At 39.0% G+C, this 24,507-nt stretch overlaps 1 protein-coding gene and 1 pseudogene across 1 annotated transcript in view; one reads left to right on the top strand and one right to left on the bottom strand.

Moving 5' to 3' along the window:
• Positions 1-24,507, bottom strand: part of GRHL2 (grainyhead like transcription factor 2) — a 190,658-nt gene that overhangs the window by 135,858 nt on the left and 30,293 nt on the right. Inside the window, exon 2 of the mRNA XM_032247908.1 lies at positions 3,955-4,150. Coding sequence (XP_032103799.1) covers positions 3,955-4,150 — 196 coding nt within the window. The remainder of the gene's footprint in view (positions 1-3,954; positions 4,151-24,507) is intronic.
• On the top strand, positions 17,546-19,805 carry LOC116529770 (annotated as a pseudogene).

Here is a 24,507-nt window from a genome sequence, read left to right as displayed (position 1 = left end):
AACTCTGGAGCTGCTATCAGTAAGTAGTTTACACTGGATAGAGAACTGAGCTAGGATTTGAGTCTCTAAATTATGACAGATTCTATACATTGGGTTTTAAAAAATAAACACCACTTGATTAGTAAACAACATTAAGCTTCAAATGCATACTTTTAAAATTTGTAAATGGGTTCAAAAAATGGCATTTTTAAAATGGTGGTCATTGGAAAACAATGGCTATGAGAAAACATATGGGATTGCCCTGTGATCTTGGGTAAATCCCACTCAGTTACCTGAACTATAAAATGTAAAACCTGATGGATTTCACTGCAATGATCCTATGGTAACAGTTATCAAATATAAGTGAAAAGACTGAAATTTATAAAGTATGCAAAGGTATGCTTTTGCCACGTTCAAAGGATAGGACCCACCATTTCTGGAGTGACTGCATGTATCTCATTAACTCCTCCCTCTGCACAGACCCCACGACTGTCTCCTCAGGGTGAACTACTGCAACTCAGAAGCGAGGAAAAATGGTTTCTTTGGCAAAAAGAATTCATATTCTGAAGAGACATAGAAAGTCTATAAAATTTAAATGATAACTTGGCAGCAATTTCTCAGAGTTTGCACTAAAAACCCAGAACTGCTTTGTTTCATTAACATTTCACTTGACTACAGAAAAAGTTCTATCCTCAAGAGACATTTAACTTTCTTATAACTTTAACACCAACATATATAAGCTGTGAACACCCAGGATACTGAAAAGGGCTTCAGAATGATCATTTGAACATAGAATGAAAACAAGACCCATTCTTTCCACAAACACTAAAATGTTCCAAGCAAAAATATAGCAAAGCTTGTGCGAAATAAAAGAAGCTATATAACTCTAGTAGTCCACATGGTCTTGGAAAATATTAATTCAACAGAAGGAGTCATAGACTTGGCTGCACCTTGAGTTTTCTGTAAACTCCCTACCTGGTATCTCAGAATATTTACAGAAAGCAGTATTTCAACTTTCCTTTAAATGCTAGCAAATATACAAAAGGACAGGTAATCTAGGTAACACATTTACTAGTACTTAATCACCCATATTTACTAATACCTAATTATCCCCTGCATCTGTGGGAAATAAAATACATTGGCTTCACAAATTACTAATTATGGAGTGGATGTGGTGACTCATGCCTATAATCCCAGCACTTTGAGAGGCTGAGGCGGGTGGATCACTCGAGACTGGGGGTTCAAGAGCAGCCTGCCCAACATGGCCAAATCCTGTCTCTACTAAAAACACAAAAAACGGCCGGGTGTGGTGGCTCACACCTATAATCCCAGCATTTTGGGAGGCCAAGGCAGGTGGATCATGAGGTCAGGAGCTTGAGACCAGCCTTGCCAACATGGTGAAACCCTATCTCTACTAAAAATTAAAAAAAAAAAAAATAGTGAGCATGGTGGTGCACATCTGTAATCCCATCTACTTGGGAGGCTGAGGCAGGAGAATTGCTTGAACCCAGGAGGCACAGGTTGCAGTGAGCTGAGATTGCGCCAGTGCACTCCAGCCTGGGTGACAGGTGGAGACTCCATCTCACAAAAAAAAAAAAAAAAAAAAAAAAGAAGAAGAAAAGAAAAAGAAAGAAAAAAGAAAAAAAAGAATTACTAATTATGTTTGTTTCATGGTATGCTTCTCTTTCTCAGCTAATACAAAAAAAGAATTGCCAAAAAAGTTACGCCCTCAGGAAATGGCCCAGAACACGAGGCACCCTAATTTAATGAGTTCTGTGCTTCCCAACTATCCTCAATACGTTTTGAAAATTTTTGATCCGAAACATTTAGAATTTATCCTTGCATTTGTCAAATGAGATACTCAATCAGAAAGGATGAAAACTATAAAACAACCACAGCCAGAAAAGAAGAAGAAAAAAGCCTACCATGAAATCATTTTGGTTTTCAGACTTTTTTTTTTTTTTTCCCCCAGGAATTCCCCTTCACTGTAGAGAAAATAGCCTTACTTACATGTAATGTAGTTTAGGCCTTAAAATAAAGTATCCTTTCATCTGGAGCACAAGTTCCCCAAAATTAAAGTCCTTCCTGCTATGTCAGGAGTCCTGCTGGAAGTTTTATGCCTTCATAAGAGGGTGATCACAATCTGCCAGCACTGGCTCTCTTGATAAGCAGGAAAGTCAGCCTAGACTGCAGCAAGCCTAGACCAATAGAAAGCCCTTTATATATTTCTTCAGCACTTCCTAACTGTAAAGGATGCATTTATTTGAGTTAGCAATATCCTTATTTAAAATACCCTGGTCGGACCTACCTGTCAGTCATCTGCACCTGCCACTCATAGCTTGCTCTCCATCTTAGATAAAGCCTCGCTTTGTTTTCAATCATCTCCCCCAGGAGGAGTTCCTCCTGAGTGTTTTAATGGGAAAGAAGTTGGAAAAGGAATGTGTAATTTTAGAAACCTCTGGCAGAAGAGTAGGTGTGGTGGCAATGCCAGAGGTGGTGATAGTGGGAGATCGTTTGAAAGTGTGAGAACTGTTTTGGGGGAGAGACAGGAGACAATAGCTTACGAAGTGGAGGCTGCTGAAAGTTAACAGAAAGTAGGAAGCAGAAAGGAAACAGAAAGCAGAGACCAAAGGTTACTAAAAGGGAAATTATCTCTCCTGCAAGATTTTGCCAAAAACTTTGGTTTTTTTTGATGGAGGGAGAAGGGGAGGTGGGATTCAGTCCTTATTCTGAAATAAGAGTTCATGGTGCCCAACCACCAAAATAAACACAGCCATCCTCACACTTGTGCCAGTTCCCAGTATCAGCCAAAGGTGTTCACAATCAAGGCAGGCAATAAATTTCATTCAGTAAATACTTGTTGATTTTTTACACTTCAATAATTCAAAAGGAGTAGGTCATACCAGGCATAGTTCTTTATGCTTGAGATAAACCACTGTTTTTTGTTTGATTTCCTGAAACACTCCTATTTTATAGGTAGTATATGGCAAGTAAATTTTTGTAATGTAACTGCATTATGTTTATTTTGCTTTAAGAGTTTTTCAAAATAAAAATTTAGTATTCATCAATACAAATGGAGAAAGTTAGGGTTGTAACAAAATGAGGTTTTGAAATTGCTGCAAAAGTCTTCCATAAAAGTGTTCATGGGAATGTTCGTCCTAAAACTGAAAAATCCAGAAACCCTGAATATTTCTTATAAATGGGAAAATCTGGAGGCAACATAAGTGTTTAACCACTGAGCAATAACTAAATTATGGTACAACCACTGATATGGTTTGGTTCTGTGTCCCCACCCAAATCTCATCTTGATTTGTACTCACATAATTCCCAGGTGTTGTGGGAGGGGCCCTGTAGGAGATCATTTGAATCATGGGGGTAATTTCCCCCATACTGTTCTCATGATAGTGAATAAGTCTTACAAGATCTGATGGTTTTATAAGTGGTTTCTGCTTTTGCATCTTCTTAATTTTCTCTTCCACTGCCATGTCAGAAGTGCCTTTTGTCTCCTGTCATGATTCTGAGGCCTCCCTAGCCATGTGGAACTCTAAGTCCAATTAAACCTCTTTTTCTTCTCAGTCTCGGATATGTCTTTATCAGCAGAGTGAAAGTGAACTAATAAAGGCACACAATGTAATATACCTCCTTCAGCAAAAATAATAATCCTAAAGTAAAAATGGTAACAAGAAAGCATCTGTAATACAAGTAAGGATAATATGCAAAGAATATGCATGCATGTGAACAAAGAACAAAAAAAATACTCATCCCAAAATAAACACTTCCTCTGGGTTAGTGATAAATTTGAGCTTCATAGATGGGGAACAGGGGTCAATGAGAACAGGAAGAGGCTGAATTCTATACTGAGTTTGGAAATACTGATAGTTCCCTGGCCTGGGACAAATAATCTGTTCCTTCTTCTCCCCAGCAAGGGGATGTCCTGAAGCAGGAACAAGAGGAAAGTGGAGGCTGGGGACCTACCTTGTAATAGTCATAGAGCAGGCCGAGGGCAGCAGCACTGTCCTCATCACCATTAATGCTCATCATGGCCTTGGTGGCCGCCGTCAGGGGATTCTCCAAGTATGACTTCCAGGCTTCATCCTCACTGGTATAGGCTCTTCGAGTATTGAATGGAGGGTCACTGGGCATGGGCACCAAGGCCACTAGTCTTTTATTACTGTAAAAGCAAAAGAAATGTGAGGTTCATTATCAGAGAGGGAAAATTTTTTTTACCCCTAATAATATACACATTACATGACTACAAACATTAATTTTTATTTCCCCAGAATGGGGGAGCGGGAAGGGAAGAAGATTAAAGTTAAAGCGATAGCCATTGGTTTATGTTTTTACTGTCTATGAGAAGTAATATTAAGTCTTTAAAAAGTAGTACCAGTAGTATATGTTGGTGTTATGCTTTGAATGTTCATCCCCTCCAAAATCTAAGCAAAATTTAATCAACATTGTGATGGTATTGGAAGGTAGGGCTTCCACGTGGTGTTGGGCCCACTCCTCGTTAAGAGGTGTTTAGGTCATGAATGGATTAATGCCATTATCAAAGGAGTGGGTTCCTTGTGACTGAAATAGTTTCATCCATTCTTGTTCTCTTTCCATCTTGCTCTCTCTTTACCCTTCCACCTTCCACCATAAGATGATGCAGCAAGAAGGCCTTTGTCAGATGCCGTGCTTCAATCCTGGACTTCCCAGCCTCCAGAATTGTGGGCCAATAAGTTTCTACCCAGGGTCAGGTATTCTGTTATAGCAGCACAAAATTGACTAAGACAGTTGGTTGTCTTTAAACACAAGGCTTTGTATCTAGTCATTCTAGTGGCCAAGTAATTTTATTTAATTATTATTTTTTTCTTTTTTTGAGACAGAATTTTGCTCTTGTCCAGGCTGAAATGAAATGGCACAAGCTCAGCTCACTGAAACCTCTCGGGTTCAAGGATTCTCTGTCTCAGCCTCCCAAGTAACTGGGATTACAGGTGCCCGCCACCACACCCAGCTAATTTTTGTATTTTTAGTAGAGACAGGGTTTTGCCATGTTGGCTAGGCTGGTCTCAAACTCCTGACCTCAGGTAATCCATCTGCCTCAGCCTCCCAAAGTGCTAGGATTACAGGCGTGCACCACCACACCTGGCCTAATTATTCTTTATTAATAAATGCAAGAATGGAACCCTAAGAGAGAGAAGATTTAAAATTCTCCGAGTTCTCATTATAAATATGTGCAAGATATTAAATGTAATCAATATGCTAATGATTTTTGAAAACTGTTTTATCTAGTTTATGCTTGAAATTACTAGCAAACTATAGACCAACCCATGTCTCCATTTCAAAAGGCAATGCAAGCTACTTTGCAAACACAATGTATTACAGGTAATGCTGTGTAAAATGATATGGAACAACAGTAATGAGATGGACTCTATTATAGATCCTGTGCTGCTACAGAATTCTACAATATTTAGGTGATATAAAAGCTACAAGCTACAGGCATGAGCTGACAGATGTAGGAAAAAAAGAAACAAGCTGCAAACTACAAAGACCATCATGGAGAATGAGGGAGTCTATATGGGGAATTGACAGTAGAGACAGAAATGGGTAGGAGTCAATCTTGACCAAGCCAGCCTTGCATAAAGCAGCAATTGGCAAACAAGGCAAGACTTCCAGTGAGTATCGACTCAAGCACCCAAAGACCACGACAGCCCTCAGCATCTCCCCATGCTAGGTACTCAGCTATCAAATAACAGAGCCTGCAGAGGTTTGGTCACTTCTCTCCTAGCCCTTGTATGCTTGTTCATTGAAATGGAACAATGAGATATTGTATTTCAGTAACATCTATGTCAACACAGCGTAGCATGGCAGGGACATGTGAAAGGAAGGAAACACCAACATCAGTCAATGGAAATGCAACTGCTAAGGCCTTCTGATGGTCATGCAGCCATGAAAGAGGTCTCCTTTTGCCAAGAACCAATATATATTGGAGGAGATGCGGCAAAAAGGGAACACTTATACATCATTGTTAGGAATGTATATTAGTACAATATCTATGGAAAACAGTATGGAGATTTCTCAAAGAACCAAAAGTAGTTCTACCATTTTTTCCAGCAATCCCATTGCTAGGTATTTACCCAAAGGAAAAGAAGTCATTATATTTAAAAAAAAAAAAAAAAAAAAAGACACCTCCACTTGTCTGTTTATTACAGCACAATTCACAATTGCAAAGCTATGGAAAAAACCTATGTACCCATCAATCGATGAGTGGATAAAGAAAATGTGGTGTGCACACACACAATGAAATACCACTCAGCCATAAAAAAGAATGAATAAGGTCTTTTGCAGCCACATGGGTGGAACTGGAGGCTACTATCCTAAGTGAAGTAACTCAGGAACAATGACAAAAACAAATACCACATGTTCTCACGTAAAGTGGGAGCTAAGCAGCTATGGATACGCAAACGCAAACAGAGTGATGTAATAAACATTGGTACAACGTACACTTTTCAAATGCACTAAAAGCCCAGACTTCACCACTATACAATTCACCCATCTAACTAAAAACCACCTGTACCTCTACAGCTATTAAAATGAAAAATGTAGAAATAAAAAAGTAGAAAATAAAGAAAAGGAGGGGAAAAAAAGAGGTCTATTTTTGCTGACACTCCTGTGAGATCTCCTAATGGTAGATGGTTCCTTAGCTCACTCTGTGATGGAGAACTGGTGTAAACTCACAACCAAGACTGTGTCAAGGGCCCTTTATGTGCTGTCATGGTGCATGCCTTGATATAAGGTCAGAAAAAGGACACTGACATAAGACATATTTGGGTGAGGCAGATGGGAAAGGCATGTTTAGCTGAGTGGAATTCTGGGCTAGATGGTTGCTAGGCCTCTGAATCAGGCTCTTTGAGCCAGTGTTTGGTGAAACTCATTGGAAAGAAAAAGAGAACATCGACTCAATTGCAAATGAGTTGGATTACAAGGGTATAATGAGGCTTCTTGGAATACATGAGAAAACACCCTGGTTGGCAGACTTACTACGATACCATTGAGCACCGTCATGACATGGAGCAGCATAGGCCTTAGAAGAAGGTACTTGTTCACTATTTACAGTGGGGGGAAGCTGGATAACGTCTAACCTTCAGTTTCTTCTGCCTTAAATAGGAATAGCAATGCCCACCCTACTTAACTTACAACGTGCTTATGAAAATCAAATAATTGAAAAAATAGGATTCTGCAAACTGCAGAGTGCTTTACAAATCACAGGTATGATTATCACTGCACAGTTTTATGTTCCTGTAAAGTTTGTGGATATATTCATTTTTAGTAAAGTTGAGTATAATTTAAAAGCTTTAAAGATAGTCATTAATTGAAGGGAAATTTAAGTTGTTCATTTAACTATATTCTTAAAATATTTATTAAGAGTCTAAGAGGTGCTAGACATTGTGCTGGTTAAGGATGGAGTGGCATGTGACATACTCTTCCTTACCCCATGCACCTGCCAGGGAGAGAGAATATCACTATTATAGGGCCATGCGTGTGAGAAAGGACACAGGTGGTGTTGTGAGGGCACACGACAGAGGGAACTAATGAGAGGACAAAGAAGTGGGCCAATGTTTCTACCAAAGCTGAAGCATAGGTGGGAATGTGCTGGTCAATGCTGAAATGGAGGGATGTGAGAAACGCTTTTTAAAGTGAAGGATAAGGCTCACGCCTATAATGCCAGCACCTTGGGAGGTTGAGGTGGGCAGATCACAAGGTCAGGATTTCGAGACCAGCCTGGCTAACACGATGAAACCCCATCTCTACTAAAAATACAAAAATTAGCCAGGTGCAGTGGTGCACACCTGTAATCCCAGCTACTTGGGAGGCTGAGGCAGGAGAATCACTTAAACTGGGGAGGCAGAGGTTGCAATAAGTCAAGACTATGCCATTGCACTCAAGCCTGTGTGACAGAGCAAGACTCCATCTCAAAACTGAAATAAAATAAAGTGAAGGGTATTTTGGTAGTACAGAATAATGGCATTTTCTTACAAAAGGAGCACATTTGTATTTATTTTGGAGACTCCGTTAGAAAAATTTACATATTTAATGATAAAATAACATTTCCATGTAGAAAACTTCTAACTATGCAGGGTTGGATTTGGAGACAGGAAATGCTGGTGGACTCCTGAGGGTCTATCATGAGGCCTCCAGGAAGAACTAAGAAGGCAGAGGTAGTGGACCTGGGCTATGACAGTGTCACCTAACCCCCAACAATTGATTAGTTGGGGCCACCCTGGTTGCCTGGTCTGCAGCCTTCACTTGAAGAGTAAATAGAGGATTTGGAATCTCGGTCATTACTCACGAGGGCACAGGCATCATGCAAACTTCCAGTAATGCCCAGTCCTGTGGGAAGGACTTCACGTTATTTGGAATTATCACACCATTGAAAAGGATAAGGATTTTACTCTGTCATGCCTCAAAGAAGTACATGTTGCTGTGGAGGAGCGGGGGTGGGGTGAGGTGTTAATTATAACACTGGCTACATTTCAAAAGTTTAGCAGGAAGCACCAAGCTGAAGGATCAGAGCCAAGTCTCAATTTTCACTAAGATATGCCCTGATTCACTGGAGAGGTTTTCCCCTAAATCTTCTTTCTTAAAATCCCTACTCCCTCCTGCTGGGTCTCTTAGCTTGTTGATTTCATCTTTCCTGGCACAAAGCTTTGCTCATAAATGTAAGAGCTCCATCAGTCTTTCTCCTATAATGAAATCGCTGATGAGTCCTTACATAATCAGTGGAAACAATATTCGGGGAAATCACAACTTTATTAGCCATTTCTTTGCCATTCTTGACAGCCACAGGGGCCTTTTATGCTCTTCCCTTTAGGTAATGACTTTGGTTTTTTTCTTTGTAGATTATAATCTCCCTGGTACAGAGCACTGTTGAATGAAGTTTAATAAAAACAGAATAATCTCTCTGGTACACTGAACAAAAATATAGACTTGTAAAGAAAGGAAAGTTTCATAGAGCAGCTTTCACCAGAGTTAGGAACACTCTGAAGCTGTTTTATTATTGCTCTTTTCGAAGGGCAATTCTAATTCTACTCTGGACCACTTCTTAAATGTCCTTTGTAAGGCTTTAGGTGGGCTATGTCCTCAAACACAGAACGGTAAAGAGTTATTGTAAACTCGATCTCAAGGTCCTTCTTTGGAGAAAAATTTCAGTGATCACCAGAGCAATCACAGCAAGGCTGTCATTTCACATTGACAATTTTTTTTCATTCCTTTACTTTAATCCATGACTTCACTCTGTGGATGCTGGAAGATGGCTGAGAGACCAGTCATCAGCTGAAGCTATGAAAGGGACCACCCAGCTGTGCGGCTGAGACCAAGACCAGCCAGCCTGCATGGCTCCAGATCACTCTGCCAGGACAACCCTCTCCATGCTCCCCTTAGTACAGAGGAGTCAATGCAGGAATGCTTTGCTGGGAAGAAGCATAGGCTTAACACATAACATTTCCCCCTTCTAAAGATATGTGCAGTAACGGTCAACAGATCCAGACACAAATCCACTTGTAAAAGACACTTGGAATCGAAAACAAAAACTAGGGCAATGCCGGTCACAGAATGCACGTTCATGGGGAACCCAGTGCTAAATCATCAGTGGATGATCTGCTTCTGGGTCAGGGCTTCTTATGTAGTAGGGCAGCTACCGCTCTATGATCTATTGAAAATCAGCCCTCACCGGGCACAGTGGCTCACACCTGTAATCCCAGCACTTTGGGAGGCTGAGGCGGGTGGATCACAAGGTCAGGAGATTGAGACCATCCTGGCTAAGCCGGTGAAACCCAGTCTCTACTACAAATACAAAAAATTAGCTGGGCGTGGTGGCAAGTGCCTGCAGTCCCAGCTACTTGGGAGGCTGAGGCAGGAGAATCACTTGAACCTGAGAGGCGGAGGTTGCAGTGAGCTGATATCACACCACTGCACTCCAGCCTGGGCAAAAAGAGTGAGATTCTGTTTCAAAAAAAAAAAAAAAAAAAAGGAAAGAAAAGAAAACAAATTAAAAGAAAATAACAAAGGAAAAACTAGGATGGTAAAGTCTGCACATAAAATTACTTTTAATTAACTTCTCGTATCCATTCCTTTCATAGCTCCTACAAGGGCATTGGTTTGTGTTTTATGGAATTTTTGTCTTGATCTAGGGAGAAGTTGCTTTTGGAGTTGAGTAACTTCAGGTTATCAATGAGTAAATTTAGACGAGTTGCTCATCTCCTTGATGAGCAAGTATCTCTTTGAGCTTCCATCTCTTCCTCCGTATCATGATATATTCTAAAGGAGCCACTCAGATATTTACATATGAAGTCCCGGGTACATTACAGATTTTCAATAGATAATAGATAGTAGTAGTACCCTCCATAGAACTGCTTCTACTAATAACCAGCTCAAAGGTACAGTGGGCTGTTCTCAGATCTTAACTCTTGGCTGTTTTTTACTTTTGTAAAATCCTGCCTTACTTGTGAGACACTATGCTAAGGTGGTTCTTCTCTTTAGCAAACTATTCTTTTCTAATTTCTAATACCTGAAATCTCCTCTTATTTCTCTAACTCTGACCATTCATTGGCCCTTTTCTTATTTCTCTCCATCGTTAATTCTTACAGCTTTCATTCCTCTACCTTAATGACTAACAGGTATATGTTACGTGAGAACCATTTTTGTATTTCTACGTAGAATCCTTTTCTCATGGAATCAACTCAAATGCCGATCAATGGAAGAATGGATAAAGAAAATGTGGTACATGTACCTCATGGAGTACTATGCAGCCATAAAAAAGAACAAGATCATTATTTTTGCAGGAACATGGATGGAGCCAGAAGTGATTATCCTTAAACTAACACAGGAATAGAAATACTGCATGTTCTCACTGATAAGTGGGAGCTAAAAGATGAGAACAAATGGACACAGACAACAGACACTGGTGCCTACCAGAGGGTAGACGGTGAGAGGAGAGATGAGCATACAAAATAACTATTGAGTACTAGGCTTAGTACCTGGGTGATAAAATAATCTGTACATCAAACTCATGACATGAGTTTACCTATACAACAAACCTGCACATGTACCCCTGAATGTAAAATAAAAGTTTTTTTAAAAAAGAATCTTGTTGTCAATTTAAACTCAATGTCTTCAACCCTAAGCTAATCATCATTTCTTAACCAGGCACTCCTCATCATTATTTATCCCCAGTCACTCAAAGCCAAACCTTATCTACTGTTTCAAAATCCAGACTCTGAAGCCAGACTGCCTCAGTGCAAATCGTGACTGCACCACTTATTAGTTGTGTTACCCTGGATTACTTAGTTAACCTTTCTGTGTATCAGTTTCTTCACCTATATAATGAAGATATACCCCAAACTAGCCAGAATAATGATATTCACTTTCTACTACTTTTGTCAGAATTAAACACACTGACACACCACAAAAGCTGCATACATGCTAGCTATTATTTTTTTTCTTTATCCCTTAAATGAAGCCATATTTGTTATTACAGCTTTAGTCTTATCTCTTCATGCCTTCAATTTTCCCCTCTTTTATCCATATTGAAGGCTAGTGAAATAATCTTCATAGAAACTAATTTTTCAGAGCGTACTATGACTTTTACTGCCTATAATACCAAGTCCAAAATCCTCTGTCTGACATTTAAGGTCCTCCACTATCTGACCCCAATCTACTTTTCAAAATTTACTTCCTTCTACTACCTAATAGAAGGAATTAAGCCATTTTCTCTGCAGCTCCCTAAAGATGCCCATTCCTACTTCTATACCTTTGCTCAGGCTCTTTCCCTGCCTGAAATTCCCTTCCTGCTTCTCTATCTAAACTGTACTCTTATCAAAGTCCAGCTGCAACATCCCATCCTCCAAAAAATTTTTCAGGATTTTCCCCATTTTAGTCTTTCAGGGCCTCTCTTTGCTAAAAACTTGTACAGCCTATGTGATATTTATTATATAATCTACCATTAAATTTGTATCATGCAAAGTTGACTGACTATGCAAAGAAAACTGTCACTCAAGGCCTGGTGCGGTGGCTCACACCTGTAATGCCAGCACTTTGGGAAGCCCAGGTGGGTGGATCACCTGAGGTTAGGAGTTCCAGACCAGCCTGGCCAACATGGCAAAACCCTGTCTCTACTGAAAATATAAAAAATTAGCCAGGCGTAGCGGTACGGCCTGTAATCCTAGCTTCTCAGGAGGCTGAGGCAGGAAAATTGCTTGAACCCGGGAGGCAGAGACTGGAGTGAGCTGAGATCACACCACTGCACTCCAGCCTGGGCGACAGAGCAAGACTCCAACTCAAAAAAATAAAAAAGAGAACTGTCACTGAGCTGTCAGATTCACCAATAACACCAAGACAGTGGCATTCCATCAAATATTACACACACACGCACAAAGGTTAACTAAGTTGTCCAGAGTAACACAGCTACAAAATACATCCAGAATCTGACCAGAATTTGAACACAGGAGATGGTTATTGAGTCTAGGTGGCGTGGCCCCTTGAGCCCAGCTGCGTTTTCCTTGTACTTCTGTGTCTTGTCTCTTTATTTCTTGGATCCTGCGCCTCAGCACAGCATAAAGGACACCCTGCGACCCCGTGGGGCCCTCAGCCCTACACATCCAGAATCTGACCAAAGGAGATGGTTATTGAGTCAAATCCCTATCACATAGAACTTACTAGCCCTATCACATAGAACAAGTGATTCAGCCTGTCTGGATCTCAGCTTCCCCATTTGTGAAAGATCCGATCAATGAGAGAAAAATGCATGTGATGTACCTAGCAGGGCATTAGACACAGAGTAGTGCCCTCTAATTGGGCCATGATGAGGATTAGAGAAGAGCAGGACAAATAATGTAGGGAAGCCAAACATCTGCTCTTCAGTCGGCGCCACACAACACTTTAAATCCTTGTCTGCCCTCAGCCTTTCCTGTCTCTGTTGGCAAAAACTCTACCCTTCTAGTTGCAATACATGGAGTCATACTAGATTCCTCATTTTGTTACATCCACTTCATTAGAAAATCCTATTGTTTCTACCTTCAATACATATCCAGAATCTGACCACTTCTCACCACCTCCACTGCTAGCACCCTGGTCCAAGCCACCATCATCTTGCACTTGGATTATTGCATTGTCTCTGCGGTAGCCAGCCTCCCGTAAGGCCCTCATTGATCCTTGACTCCTAGAATTCACACCATTGTGAGCCCTCTTCCACATTGGTCCAGGGTTGGTCTATATGACCAATAGCACCTAGTAGAAGTGATAGTATATCACTACAGAATTAGATAATAAAAGTCTGCAGCTTCCATCTTTGTAACTCTCCCCCCCACTCCCATCCCATCACCTTGCACTAGCAAACTACCATATCGTGGCATATTTTGGCAAGGAACTGAAGGCTTGACAAACTACTGGCAAGAACTGAAGACAGCCCACAACCAGGTGAGTAAGCTTAATAGACTCTCCAGTCTGAGTCAAGTCTTGAATCAATTATGAACCCAGATGACAACTTGACTGCAACCTATGAGACCCTGAGTCAGAACTCACAACCGAGCTGCTCCCAGATTCCTCAGAAAGAGCGCGAGATCATGAATGTATGCTAGTTTAGCTGCTAAGTTTCGAGATAGTATGTTAATAGCAGTAGAAAATGATACAGTTTCCTAATAGGTCTCCCTGCTTTTATGATTACCCCTCCCTCCTTCCAGTCTATTCTCTCAGCATCTAGAGAAATCCCATTGAAACGGAAATCACATCATGCCCTTCTCACGCTCAATTCCATCATGACTCCCCATTTCCTTTAGAATAGACAGGAGGGTTATTACAGTAACCTACCACATCCTCCAGGTGTATGGGTCCCTTCCTTCTCCAGTCTATTCTTCTGATGCTCTCCTTCTCACTCATTCTCATCCTACCGCACTGCTCCCACCTTAAGGCCTTGACGTGAGCTGTTTCATCTTCCCAGGATGTTCTTCCCCCAAATACCCATGGCTAACTCTCTCACCTCCTTTAAGCTTTTGTCCAAATCTCACCTCCATGAGACATAACCTGACTACCCTATTTAATGCAGCAACCTGCCTCCATTCATGCTGGAATTTCCAATTCCTTTAAAACTTGCTGTCTTCCTTACCCAGCTCTCTACTTTTTCTTTTTTCCACAATAGCCATCACCTCCTTAAACATAATGTAACTTACTTTTTTATTGCGGTCAATGTTCCTTGTCTGTCTACCTCCACTACAGCATAAGCTCCACAGGGCTGAGATTGTTTTGTTCATGAATATATCACTAGCACCTTGAACTGTACCTGCCACATACTTGGTAGTCAATTAACACCTGTTGAATGAATGAATAAAAGCTCCATCTCCATTGAGGAATTGAAGTAAAAGATGAGGCTTAAAATATTAATGAGAGAATGGGAGGAGCTTCACTTCATTTTCATAAAATAAATTCACAGCATATTTGTAAAGTTGGTTGTGAGCTATAAGTGCTATGCAAATGTAAGTTGCTTTGATTTTAGGAAGCATAATTACAAATTTCATTTAAAAAGCTTCTATCAAATTTGAACTATCTTTCTCCTCCCTCTTAATTCTCTTCTTCAAATTAAAAAAAGTGGGGATTCATTCTTCTATTCTCCTTAAATGTGAGCTATAGCTAGGAAACCAAGGATATTTACATTCAGACCTGAGGCAACTGGAGGGGAAGGCTCAATGGCAATCAACAAAGGCCCGATATTAAGAACTCCTTTCTTCTACCTGTTGTCCATCATTCCCAACACTGACTTGACGAAGGGTCAAAAAAAAAATTTTCTACCATTTCCCTTGCTTTAAGAAGTAGTGGTGAAACATTTATATATTTTCCAGGATTTCATGCTATGTATGCTGTCCCCTACCTCTTTCTCTCATATACGCATGCGTGCGCACGTGCACACACACAGCCTTTATCTTGAGATCACATGAATTCTGCTCTCTAAATAGCCTATATTCTGAGTCTCGAGCACTTGAGATTCACCTCAGTTTCTTGTAGCTGATTCACTGTGGCTGATTACTGGCTTGTGGAATCATTTCAGCTTCCTAGCCAAAAAAAAAAAAAGACCATATTCAGACCCAAAATGAAAGAGCAAAGGTTCAAAATGTGACAATTTTTTCTCTTTTGGAATATTGGCCTTTTTCCCATTAACAGAATAAGACTTTCAAATGGAAGCTAATGAACCAATTTTTCTACCCAGGGTTAATGTCACAATTTAAATGCCAACAACGATGGTTTGACTGCTAGTTGCTTTCAGCAATATCCTTCCTTTTGGTGCTTGCTAGAGGCAAATCACAAGAGACAGCAGATACTTTCCACGTTAGAACAAGAGTTAAAATTTACTTGGAAGACTCTATGCTCAGAGCTTGTCCTTGATGACTCTAACCTTTTGCCATTGACCTAACAGGTCTAAGAGTCCTAAGAATGAAATAAATCCATAAGTCCAGGATGATATTGATAAGCTTCACATTAAAGATGGCTATGCTTGGGAAAGAGAAGATTCAATTAATTCAGTGAAAATATTATAACTACTACATAAAACAATAAACTGCAAAACAACATTTATGTTCATTGAAATTAAGATGTTTTCATTTTAGATACTGATTGCAAAATATACTGATTTACTGCTTGAAGCATGGTCTTGCTCTGTCTCTTTCTCTCTCTTCCTCTCTTGCTCTCTCTCTCAGGTGCCCCAGCTTTGTAGTGCCCTAAGCATGTTAAGTAATCCTCACCTATTAAGTAAGAGGATTAGAAATAAAATTGAGAAGCTACAGGAAAGGTAACCCATTGAGCTCTAGAAACAATGAGAAGTGTATCACGAAAGTAGAAGGAAGAGTACAAGAAAATAATTTAAAAATGGAGATAATTTGTAGGTAGCAACTTATAAAATGACTAAAATTGGTTAGACAGAGAGAGAGTGCGTGCGTGTGAGTGGTGTGGGTGTAAATCAAAATCCAAAAGGTTAACAATGATCATAGGTGAATGTTTATTTGCATCTACTTTTTAACTTTTCAAGTAATCTTCAATAATAACGTCATACTACTTATTGAGCATCTACTGTATGCAAGCTAATGTTCTAAGCCCCTTACATGGGTTAACTCATGTACTCGCTATATTAATAGCAAACTTAAAGTCAGATATGGATATCATGCCCTTCATACAGTTGAGGAAATTGAGAACAGAGTGTTAAGTAACTTGGTCAGTTTCAGGTAACAGTCGGCACTAGATCAGCATTGCATCCTGGAACCTGAGTTCTCACTCTCCCTCTCTCTTTTTCTTTTGAGATAGGGTCTTGCTCTGTCCTCCAGGCTGGAAGGCTAGGGGAGCGCAATAGTGTGCTCATGGCTCACTGCGGCCTGGACCTCCCAGGCTCAAGTGATCCTCCTACCTCGGCCTCCAGAGTGATCCCCACAGGTGTGCACCTTCATGCCTGACCAAGTTTTCTTATTTTTGTAGAGACGAGGTCTCCCTATGTTGCCCATGCTGGTCTTGGACTTCTGAGCTCAAGTGATCCACTTGCTTCAGCCTCTCAAGGTGCTGGGATTACAGGTGTGAGCCACCGTGCACAACCTCAGAGCCTGAGTTCTTATGTATACTTCTCTATTTCCTATTCTTGACCATGCTCTATTTTCACAATTAGAAAAAAATTTAGTTGAAAAGGAAAACTCATAAACAGACTGGATACAAAAGACCAGTATAACGGGATGATGTCCAAATTCAGAATAATAGAGAAATTATGCAAATGGGGACTTTGTAAGCTCCCTGAAGAAGGACAACATGTTTAAATTATTTGTAGAATTCCAAGATCCTGGAACATTCTAGAGAGTACACATCAGGCAGAGAGGCAGGTAACACATATTTATTGAATTAATTGAATGGGGTGATGAGTAGCAAGTCCTAATTTATCTCTAGTATAATATTACTAGAGGTCATCTATTTTTAAATGTCCTGCAGAAAAATGATAGCAAATAATCCATTTAACAGAAATATAGATTAAGAAATTGGGAAATACCTTTAAGAGTGAAAATATGATTTTTAAAGGAAAGAATTATGTTATAACCAAATTAGCTTTGAAAATTAAAAAGAGTCAGTTTTTCTGAGGGAATGACAGCAGCTGAATCTCTAGCAGTGAGAGAGAAAGCACAAAAGCACTTTATAAGCCTGCAGTACCGATTTCCATTTAAACACCATTTCACGTGTTTACCTCTAACATTTACAGCCAATGTGGAAAACAGAAATTTTAATGCAATTCTAGAAGACAGAAAACAGAAGAGACTGGAATAAAGGAGAAGCCAGAGTTAAGAAGGCTGTACTCCACCAACGTGTGCTTGAGGACTGGCTTTCTCTCTGAGCTTGGAAAACTCAGTCTTCAGTGCCTATGGCCAAGCCGTTTCCTGTACAATGTGCCTAATGGAACTAACTGCAACATTAGTTGGCTTCTTACATACAGAGGAGTCCGCCTTTGAGGTTCGTAGGGCCAGAGAGAAAAATAACATGGTAAAACATCTAGAGTAACTTCAAACTGCCACAAATGGAAACAGAGAAAAACAACGTGCTCAAAGCAACAGAAAGGTATTCTCATGAGTGTAACCCCCAGCTTGCACTGCTGGGCCTCACTTGTATATATGCAAAGGACCCTCCGGGTACCCTCAGAGCCTGTGGCCAGAACTTCGAACAAGAGAGCAGCCACCCTGGGAAGAGTGAGCTCCATTCTGCTAACAGCCCCCTGCCTGGGCTGAAAAGTCTTCAGTCTGACTCTTCACTTTTGATATGAGAGTAAATAGATATTTAAGGAATCTTACATGAGTAAAAGAGAAGCCCCAAGATAAGCAAAAAAGGTTATTTATATGGAAAATAATTAATGCTGGATACAGAAAATAATGTTAAATGGAAGATACTGGGGAGTCAGTGGGTGGGGGTCTCCTGGAGTGAGGGGTAACAAGATGGTGACCAAGATGGCGGCGCTGTAAGCAGAAGATTGCTGAACTAAAGCAAGAATGTCTTTGGAGACCAAGGAAATACAACAAGATGTCATCAGAAGGCTCCAGGCATATCTTTCAGAGCCCGCTGAGGAAGAGGCAAATGAAGAAGATGTACTGGGAGACAAAACAGAGGAAGAAGAAACAAAGCCCCATAGAAGTCCCTGTCAAAGAGGAAGAACTCCCTGAAAAAACAGTTGATGTGGAAGCAGAGAAGAAAGTGGTAAAAATTATGTTTGAAATAGGTGGAGAGAATGCAGAAGAGGACGGAACGAGTCCATGTACCTGTGAGCTTGTAGAGCAAGAAAACTACCTGGGCAGCTAGCTTAGGACTTCTTCAGTTCCCACAGAAGTCTGTCATCTGACAACAAACCAATGATGAACCTGGATAAGCTAACGGAAACGGCTCAAAGATTTGGTTTGAATGGTTCTTCAATCTCCAGAAAGTCTGAAGATGATGAGAGACTGAAAAAGAGGAAGAAGTGATTTGGGATTGTCACCGGTTCAGCTGGAACCGGAACCACAGAGGATACAGACACGAAGAGCAGGAAAAGAGCAGCGCGCTGTGGGATTGCCTGCTGAAAAATTCCTGCTGCTTTCTGTTCTCCAGTGGTTTCCATTTATCTGATTATTCTTGGTCACAGATATACCTAAATGCACTGTCACGTGCCTAACTCCTGCCTTGCAATGAGGGCACATGTACCCCAGGTACATCTGGGAACCCCAGCGGCAATTTGACTTATTGCTATTCCAACTTTAAGGCTACTGTAGTTTTGTGGTTGATTTTTCGCTTGTTAGGAAAAAAAAAAAAAAAAAAAAAGCTACTGCACCTACAAGGTAAGCACAGGCTACTAGAAAACAAAAGCCTCAAAACAAATTACGTGATTTTTAAAATAAAAATTTTGTAAGAGGAGTGAACAGGAAAAACAGCAAAAAAATGAATTAGTAAACTGAGTGATCAAAGCATTGTCTAGTTTTTAAACAAACAAAAATCTTAAGACAAAGTTAAAAGGCATGCAGGATGATTACAGGTATAAAGCTCAATTAACAAGAGTTACAGAAAAAGCACTGAAGAGGATGAAAGAGAAGAAATAAATACACGAAGGGAAAACAGACTAGACTAGACTAGAATAATAATGTCTTACAGCTGAAAACACACCTGAGTATTAGGAATGAAAGGGACCAAAGTGTTGCAAAGAATAATGAAAAAGTGGCACTTCTATTCATTTCTTCGTGAAATTTTTGGGTTAAAGATTAAATTTTAAAATGCTACAACTACTGGAAAAAATTTAAGTAATATTCAACAGAACAAGAAATTGCCAGCCAATAAACTTCTCATCCACATCACTAAATGCTGCTAGACAAGAGAAAAGGAATTTAAACATGAAAGTCTAAACACAACAAAAGAGCAATCAAGTGTAATGGCAAAATAAAGACCTTTTTAGTCGTGAAAAAATTCAAAAACGATTCCACTCATATATCCATTTTGAAAAATTTATGCCTGAGTCAAAGTGAAGAAAGATTTGCATGGATAAATAAGAAAATTGATACAGCCATCAGAGAATATCATGTAAGCCAGTAAAATATTAAATTAATTTTAACTGATTTCTGATCAGGGAAATGAAATGTATACCACTAAGAAAGAATTCTTAAAGATAATACCAAACTAAAATGAAAGGTGATAGGAGCAGTTGTTTAAAAGGTGTATTGGACCCAGTACAGTGGCTTATAGCTATAATTCCAATGCCTTGGGAGGCCAAGGTGGGAGGCTTGCTTGAGGCCAGGAGTTTGAGACCAGCCTGGGCAACACAACTAGACTCTCTCTACCAAAAAAAAAAAAAAAAAGTAATAATGAGATAAAATAAAAAGCATATTGATCCTGCTTTGTACATAAGAGTAATAGATAACAATTACTAGGATAAAGATAGGATATAGAAATTAAAGCGCAACAATTTCCATAGTATGGTGTGTAGACACCTAGAGAAATCCCTTAGATACTTTCTCATTTTTTAGATGGAGTCTCACTCTGTTACCCAGGTTGGAGTGCAGTGGTGTGATCTCTGCTCACTGCAACCTCCACCTCCCAGGTTGAAGTGATTCTCCTGCCTCAGCCTCCCTAGTAGCTGGGACTACAGGCACCTGCCACCATGCCTGGCTAATTTTTTGTATTTTTAGTAGAGATGGGGTTTCACCGTCTTAGCCAGGATGATCTTAATCTCCTGACCTCGTGATCCACCCACCTCAGCCTCCCAAAGTGCTGGGATTACAGGTGTAAGCCACCACACCTGGCCATCCCTTAGAGACTTTCAAGGGTCTGTGAGTTGAAAGCTATTTCCATAATAATACTGAGACATATTTGCCTTATTCCCTCGGTTGACATTTGTGGTTATGGTACAAAACTAATGTTGGGCAAAAGTTCAAGTTTCTTACATGAATCAAGACAGTGGCATTAAACTATACTTGAGGCATTACATTCTTATTGTCACAATAAAAACAAGCAAACAAACAAGCAACTACATGCTAATTTCACTTGAGAATGTCCTTCATGAAGCAGTATAGATTGATCAGTCTCAAACTTTGGGTATCAACCTTTTTAATATTCTGTGTGACAAAGCAGGAAGCACATGTAAAGCACTTTGGCTGCATACTGAAATACAGCGATTGCCTCAAGGAAAAGCACTTGAGCGGTGGTTTGAGTGGGAGTTGAACTAGCTGCTTTTTTCAAGGGATTTCATTTTTACCTGAAAGAATGACAGACTGACAAACTATGTGTTCAGACTGGAGTGTTTGGCTGACGTCTCAAAAATAAACCAAGCGAGAGTCTATCGCTTCAAGGAAAACAACTGACAGTATTTGTTGCCAACGATAAAATTTAAGCTTTCAAGAAAAAAAAGAAAAAAAATTTTTGAAAACTTGCATCCACCACTACTGATAACTTTCTAGTACTTTATTTTCTGATGAGATTAATGGATGTGATTTTTTTTAATGTATCACGAAGCACATTAACATTTAGAAAATTCAAATAACTCAATCAACCACTATTTCCAAATGCCAATGTGTGATGTTATGGAATCACACACAAGTATAAGGTCTATTCAAAGTACAAGACAGGCCTACAGATTTTAATGTAATAGAGAAAGTTCAATGTATGATTTCAGTTTCCACATTGCAATTAACCTTTAAGAACTACCACTTTTCTGTCAGTTTTATAACTTGTTACTGACAGTGTCATGAATTTTTTATTGTCAAATCCTAAATTTGGGAACATATCAATCACTTTTATATCTGAACTGTAAGATTTAAGGCATTTCAAGTTTTCTTTTTTTTTTTTTGAGATTAAAAAATTGTAACTGTAAAATACACATAGGATTTACCATCTTAACCATCTTTGCATATAATTTAGTGTCATTCAGTATATTTACCTTGCTGTACAACCAATCTCTAGAACTCTTTCCATCTTGACCAACCGAAAACTCTATACTCATTAAACAACTTTCCATTCCTCTCCCTGCCAGCCCCTGGTAACCAGCATTTTACTTTAGTTCTCTATGAATTTGACTATCCTAGATATCATATGTAAGTGGAATCAGCATAGAAGAAAGACTGAATTATCTTTGTTCTCACTATAGAAAATCTTACCAAATTATTAATATAGGAAAAAGTGATAAAAAAGTATGCAGCCAAAAATGTAGAGGAAAAGCATTGTGGAAGTAGCCCATTAATTAATTAATAAAAGCATAAATGTTAAAAAAAAAAAAAAAAAAGAAAAAACCACTTTTGCATTTTGGTGAGGTATCAAAGAATATCTACAGTTATATGAAAAAGTTATGAAAACATATTTTCCTTTTCCATCTATCAGTGTGAAGCAGGATTCTTTAATCAAAATAACACTTTGTAATAGACTGAATAAAGAAGATGTGAGAATCTAGTAGTCATCTACTATGCCAGGCATTAAAGAAAGTTGCAAAAATGTAAAATAACACTACTCTTCTCATTAAATTCAGATGTTTTAGAAATTTTAGTTTAGGGTTTTGGTTTTTTTGCTTTTTTGGTTTTTTTTTTTTTTTTGAAAGAGAGTCTTGCTCTCTTGCCCAGGCTGGAGTACAGTGGCATGATCTCAGCTCACCGTAAACTCCACCTTCTGGGTTCAAGCCTTTCTCCTGCCTCAGCCTCCCAAGTAGCTGAGGCTACATATGTGTGCCACCACACCTGGCTAATTTTTGGTATTTTTTGTAGAGATGAGGTTTTACCATGTTGGCCAGGATGGTCTCAAACTCCTGACCTCAAGTGATCCACCCACCTCAGCCTCCTAAAGTGCTGGGCTTACAGGCATGAGCCACCACACCCGGCCAGTTATGTTTCATTTCAAAAATGTTATTTCAAGCTGGGTGTGGTGGTACACACCTGTAATCCCAGCTACTTGGGAGGCTGAGGCATGAGGATGGCTTGAGTCTGGGAATTCAAGACCAGCCTGGGCAATATATCAAGATTTCATCTCAAAAAGAAAAAAAAAAAAAAAGAAGTTAAAAAGCGTAATAATAAAATAAAACGCTGGGCGCGGTTGCTCACGCCTGTAATCCTAGCAATTTGAGAGGCCAAGGTGGATCGCCTGAGGTCAGGAGTTCAAGACCAGCCTGGCCATCATGGTGAAACCCCATCTTTAAAATAAATAAAAAATAAATAAAAATAAATTTAAAAAAAGAAAAATAAAATAAAACATTATGTTAATATGCTTTATAAGTATCATATGGTTTACAATTATTTAGTTGAACCATATTTCTAAAATGTATCATTTTTAATTTTTAATATAATATATATCAATAGATATAACCCACACAAATACAAGCTCTTCAGGGACTTCAATAATTTAAGAGTATTAAAGAGATTCTGAGAACAAAAGTTTGAAAAACACTGCTCTAGAAAATAACCAGAGAAAAATCATGAACAAAGATACATTGATCAATCCAACAAAAAGAAACAAAAATAAAAATGATATGGCATAGAAAAAAATAAAACTATATATCAGCAATTGTAATATGTGAAAGTGAGTTAACCCTACCTTTAAAAGATAAATACTTTTAAACTGGATTTTTTTTTTAAGTATTATTTATTAAGTACCCATGATACATAAGAAAACTGATCTAATATCGGGCCACCAAGCAGAACTCTACCCATTTCAAATAACTCTTATCTTACAAACCAAATTCTCTGACCACAACATAGTTAAATTTTAAACCAACAGCAAAGAAGATGAAATTTCAAGACTATATGTTTTGAAATTATAACATATTTTTCTGGATATGCACAGGTCAAAGAACAGCTCTTAAAGGGATTTTTAAAATTAGAACTCAATGATAAAAAGCTGTATATTGTAGGATATAGAAAAATCATCACTTAGAGGCGAATTTCATACTTTAACTGCTTATGTCAGACAGGAGTAAAGGCTAAAAAGTTAAAGAGCTAAGCAGACAATGTGTTAGAAAAAAAAGAATTAACCTGAAGAACTTAGAAAGATGATAAAACAAATTAACGAAGTAAAGGCTTGGCAGAAAGGACAATTTAACATGAAAGTTGGTTCTCTGAAATGGCAAAGAAAACTAACAAACTGGCAAAGATGATCAAATATTAGAAAAGGAAGACAATTTTAGATATAACACACATTTTAAAAAGAGAACTTTATGAATCCCTTTATGCTAATAAATTTGAAAACAGACAAAATGGGAACATTTCTAGAAAAATATAAATAATCAAAAGTAATTCAATTATTTGGAAAGAGAAAAACAGTAATTTTTCAGTGCAAAAACCTGGTAGCTACTACCTCAACCAAGTGAGGAGGGTGCACACTGAGAGAAGTGTATCTTAGAGAGAAAACATCAGACAAACCCAAATGGTGGGATATTCTATTAAACACCTGATGATTATGGTATCAATTGCATTAAAACAAACCAATAAGTATGTGAGTCAAAAAAAAAAAACAAATAAGGTTATAAACCAGAAGAAAACAAGTAACTTTTGGAGGTGGGACTGTGAGTGATTTGTCTTTATTTAGTAGTTTAAAAAAATATACATGTATATATGTATGTATGTATAGCTTATGTAACTGAATATAAACGGAAGAGAAGGCTGGGCCATTGGCTCACAGTTGTAATCCCAACAGTTTGAGAGGGCAAGGCAGGACGAGTGTTTGAGCCCAGGAATTCAAGACCAGCTGGGCAACATGGCAAAAACTCATCTTTACAAAATAATTTTAAATATTAGTCAGATACGGTGGTATATATTTGTAGTCCCAGCTACTTGGGAGGCCAAGGTGGGAGGATCACTTGAGACCTGGACATTGAGGCTGCAGTGAGCCATGATTGTGCCACCACACTCTAGCCTGGATGACAGAGTGAGACCTCTACCCACTCCCAACCCACAAAAAAAAGACCTTTCAGGAGATATAGAAGTATTGGACTAAAGAAACAAGCTGGGCAGGGTGGGGGGAACTAATAAGTTTGGGTATTTCCTCTCCATA

The sequence above is a fragment of the Sapajus apella genome, unplaced genomic scaffold (genome assembly GCF_009761245.1).
Source record: "Sapajus apella isolate SASKATOON/1434 unplaced genomic scaffold, GSC_monkey_1.0 scaffold3, whole genome shotgun sequence".
Lineage (NCBI taxonomy): Eukaryota > Metazoa > Chordata > Mammalia > Primates > Cebidae > Sapajus > Sapajus apella.
The sequence above is the reverse complement of the archived record's forward strand: the minus strand, read 5'-3'. Positions and strand labels throughout refer to the sequence as shown.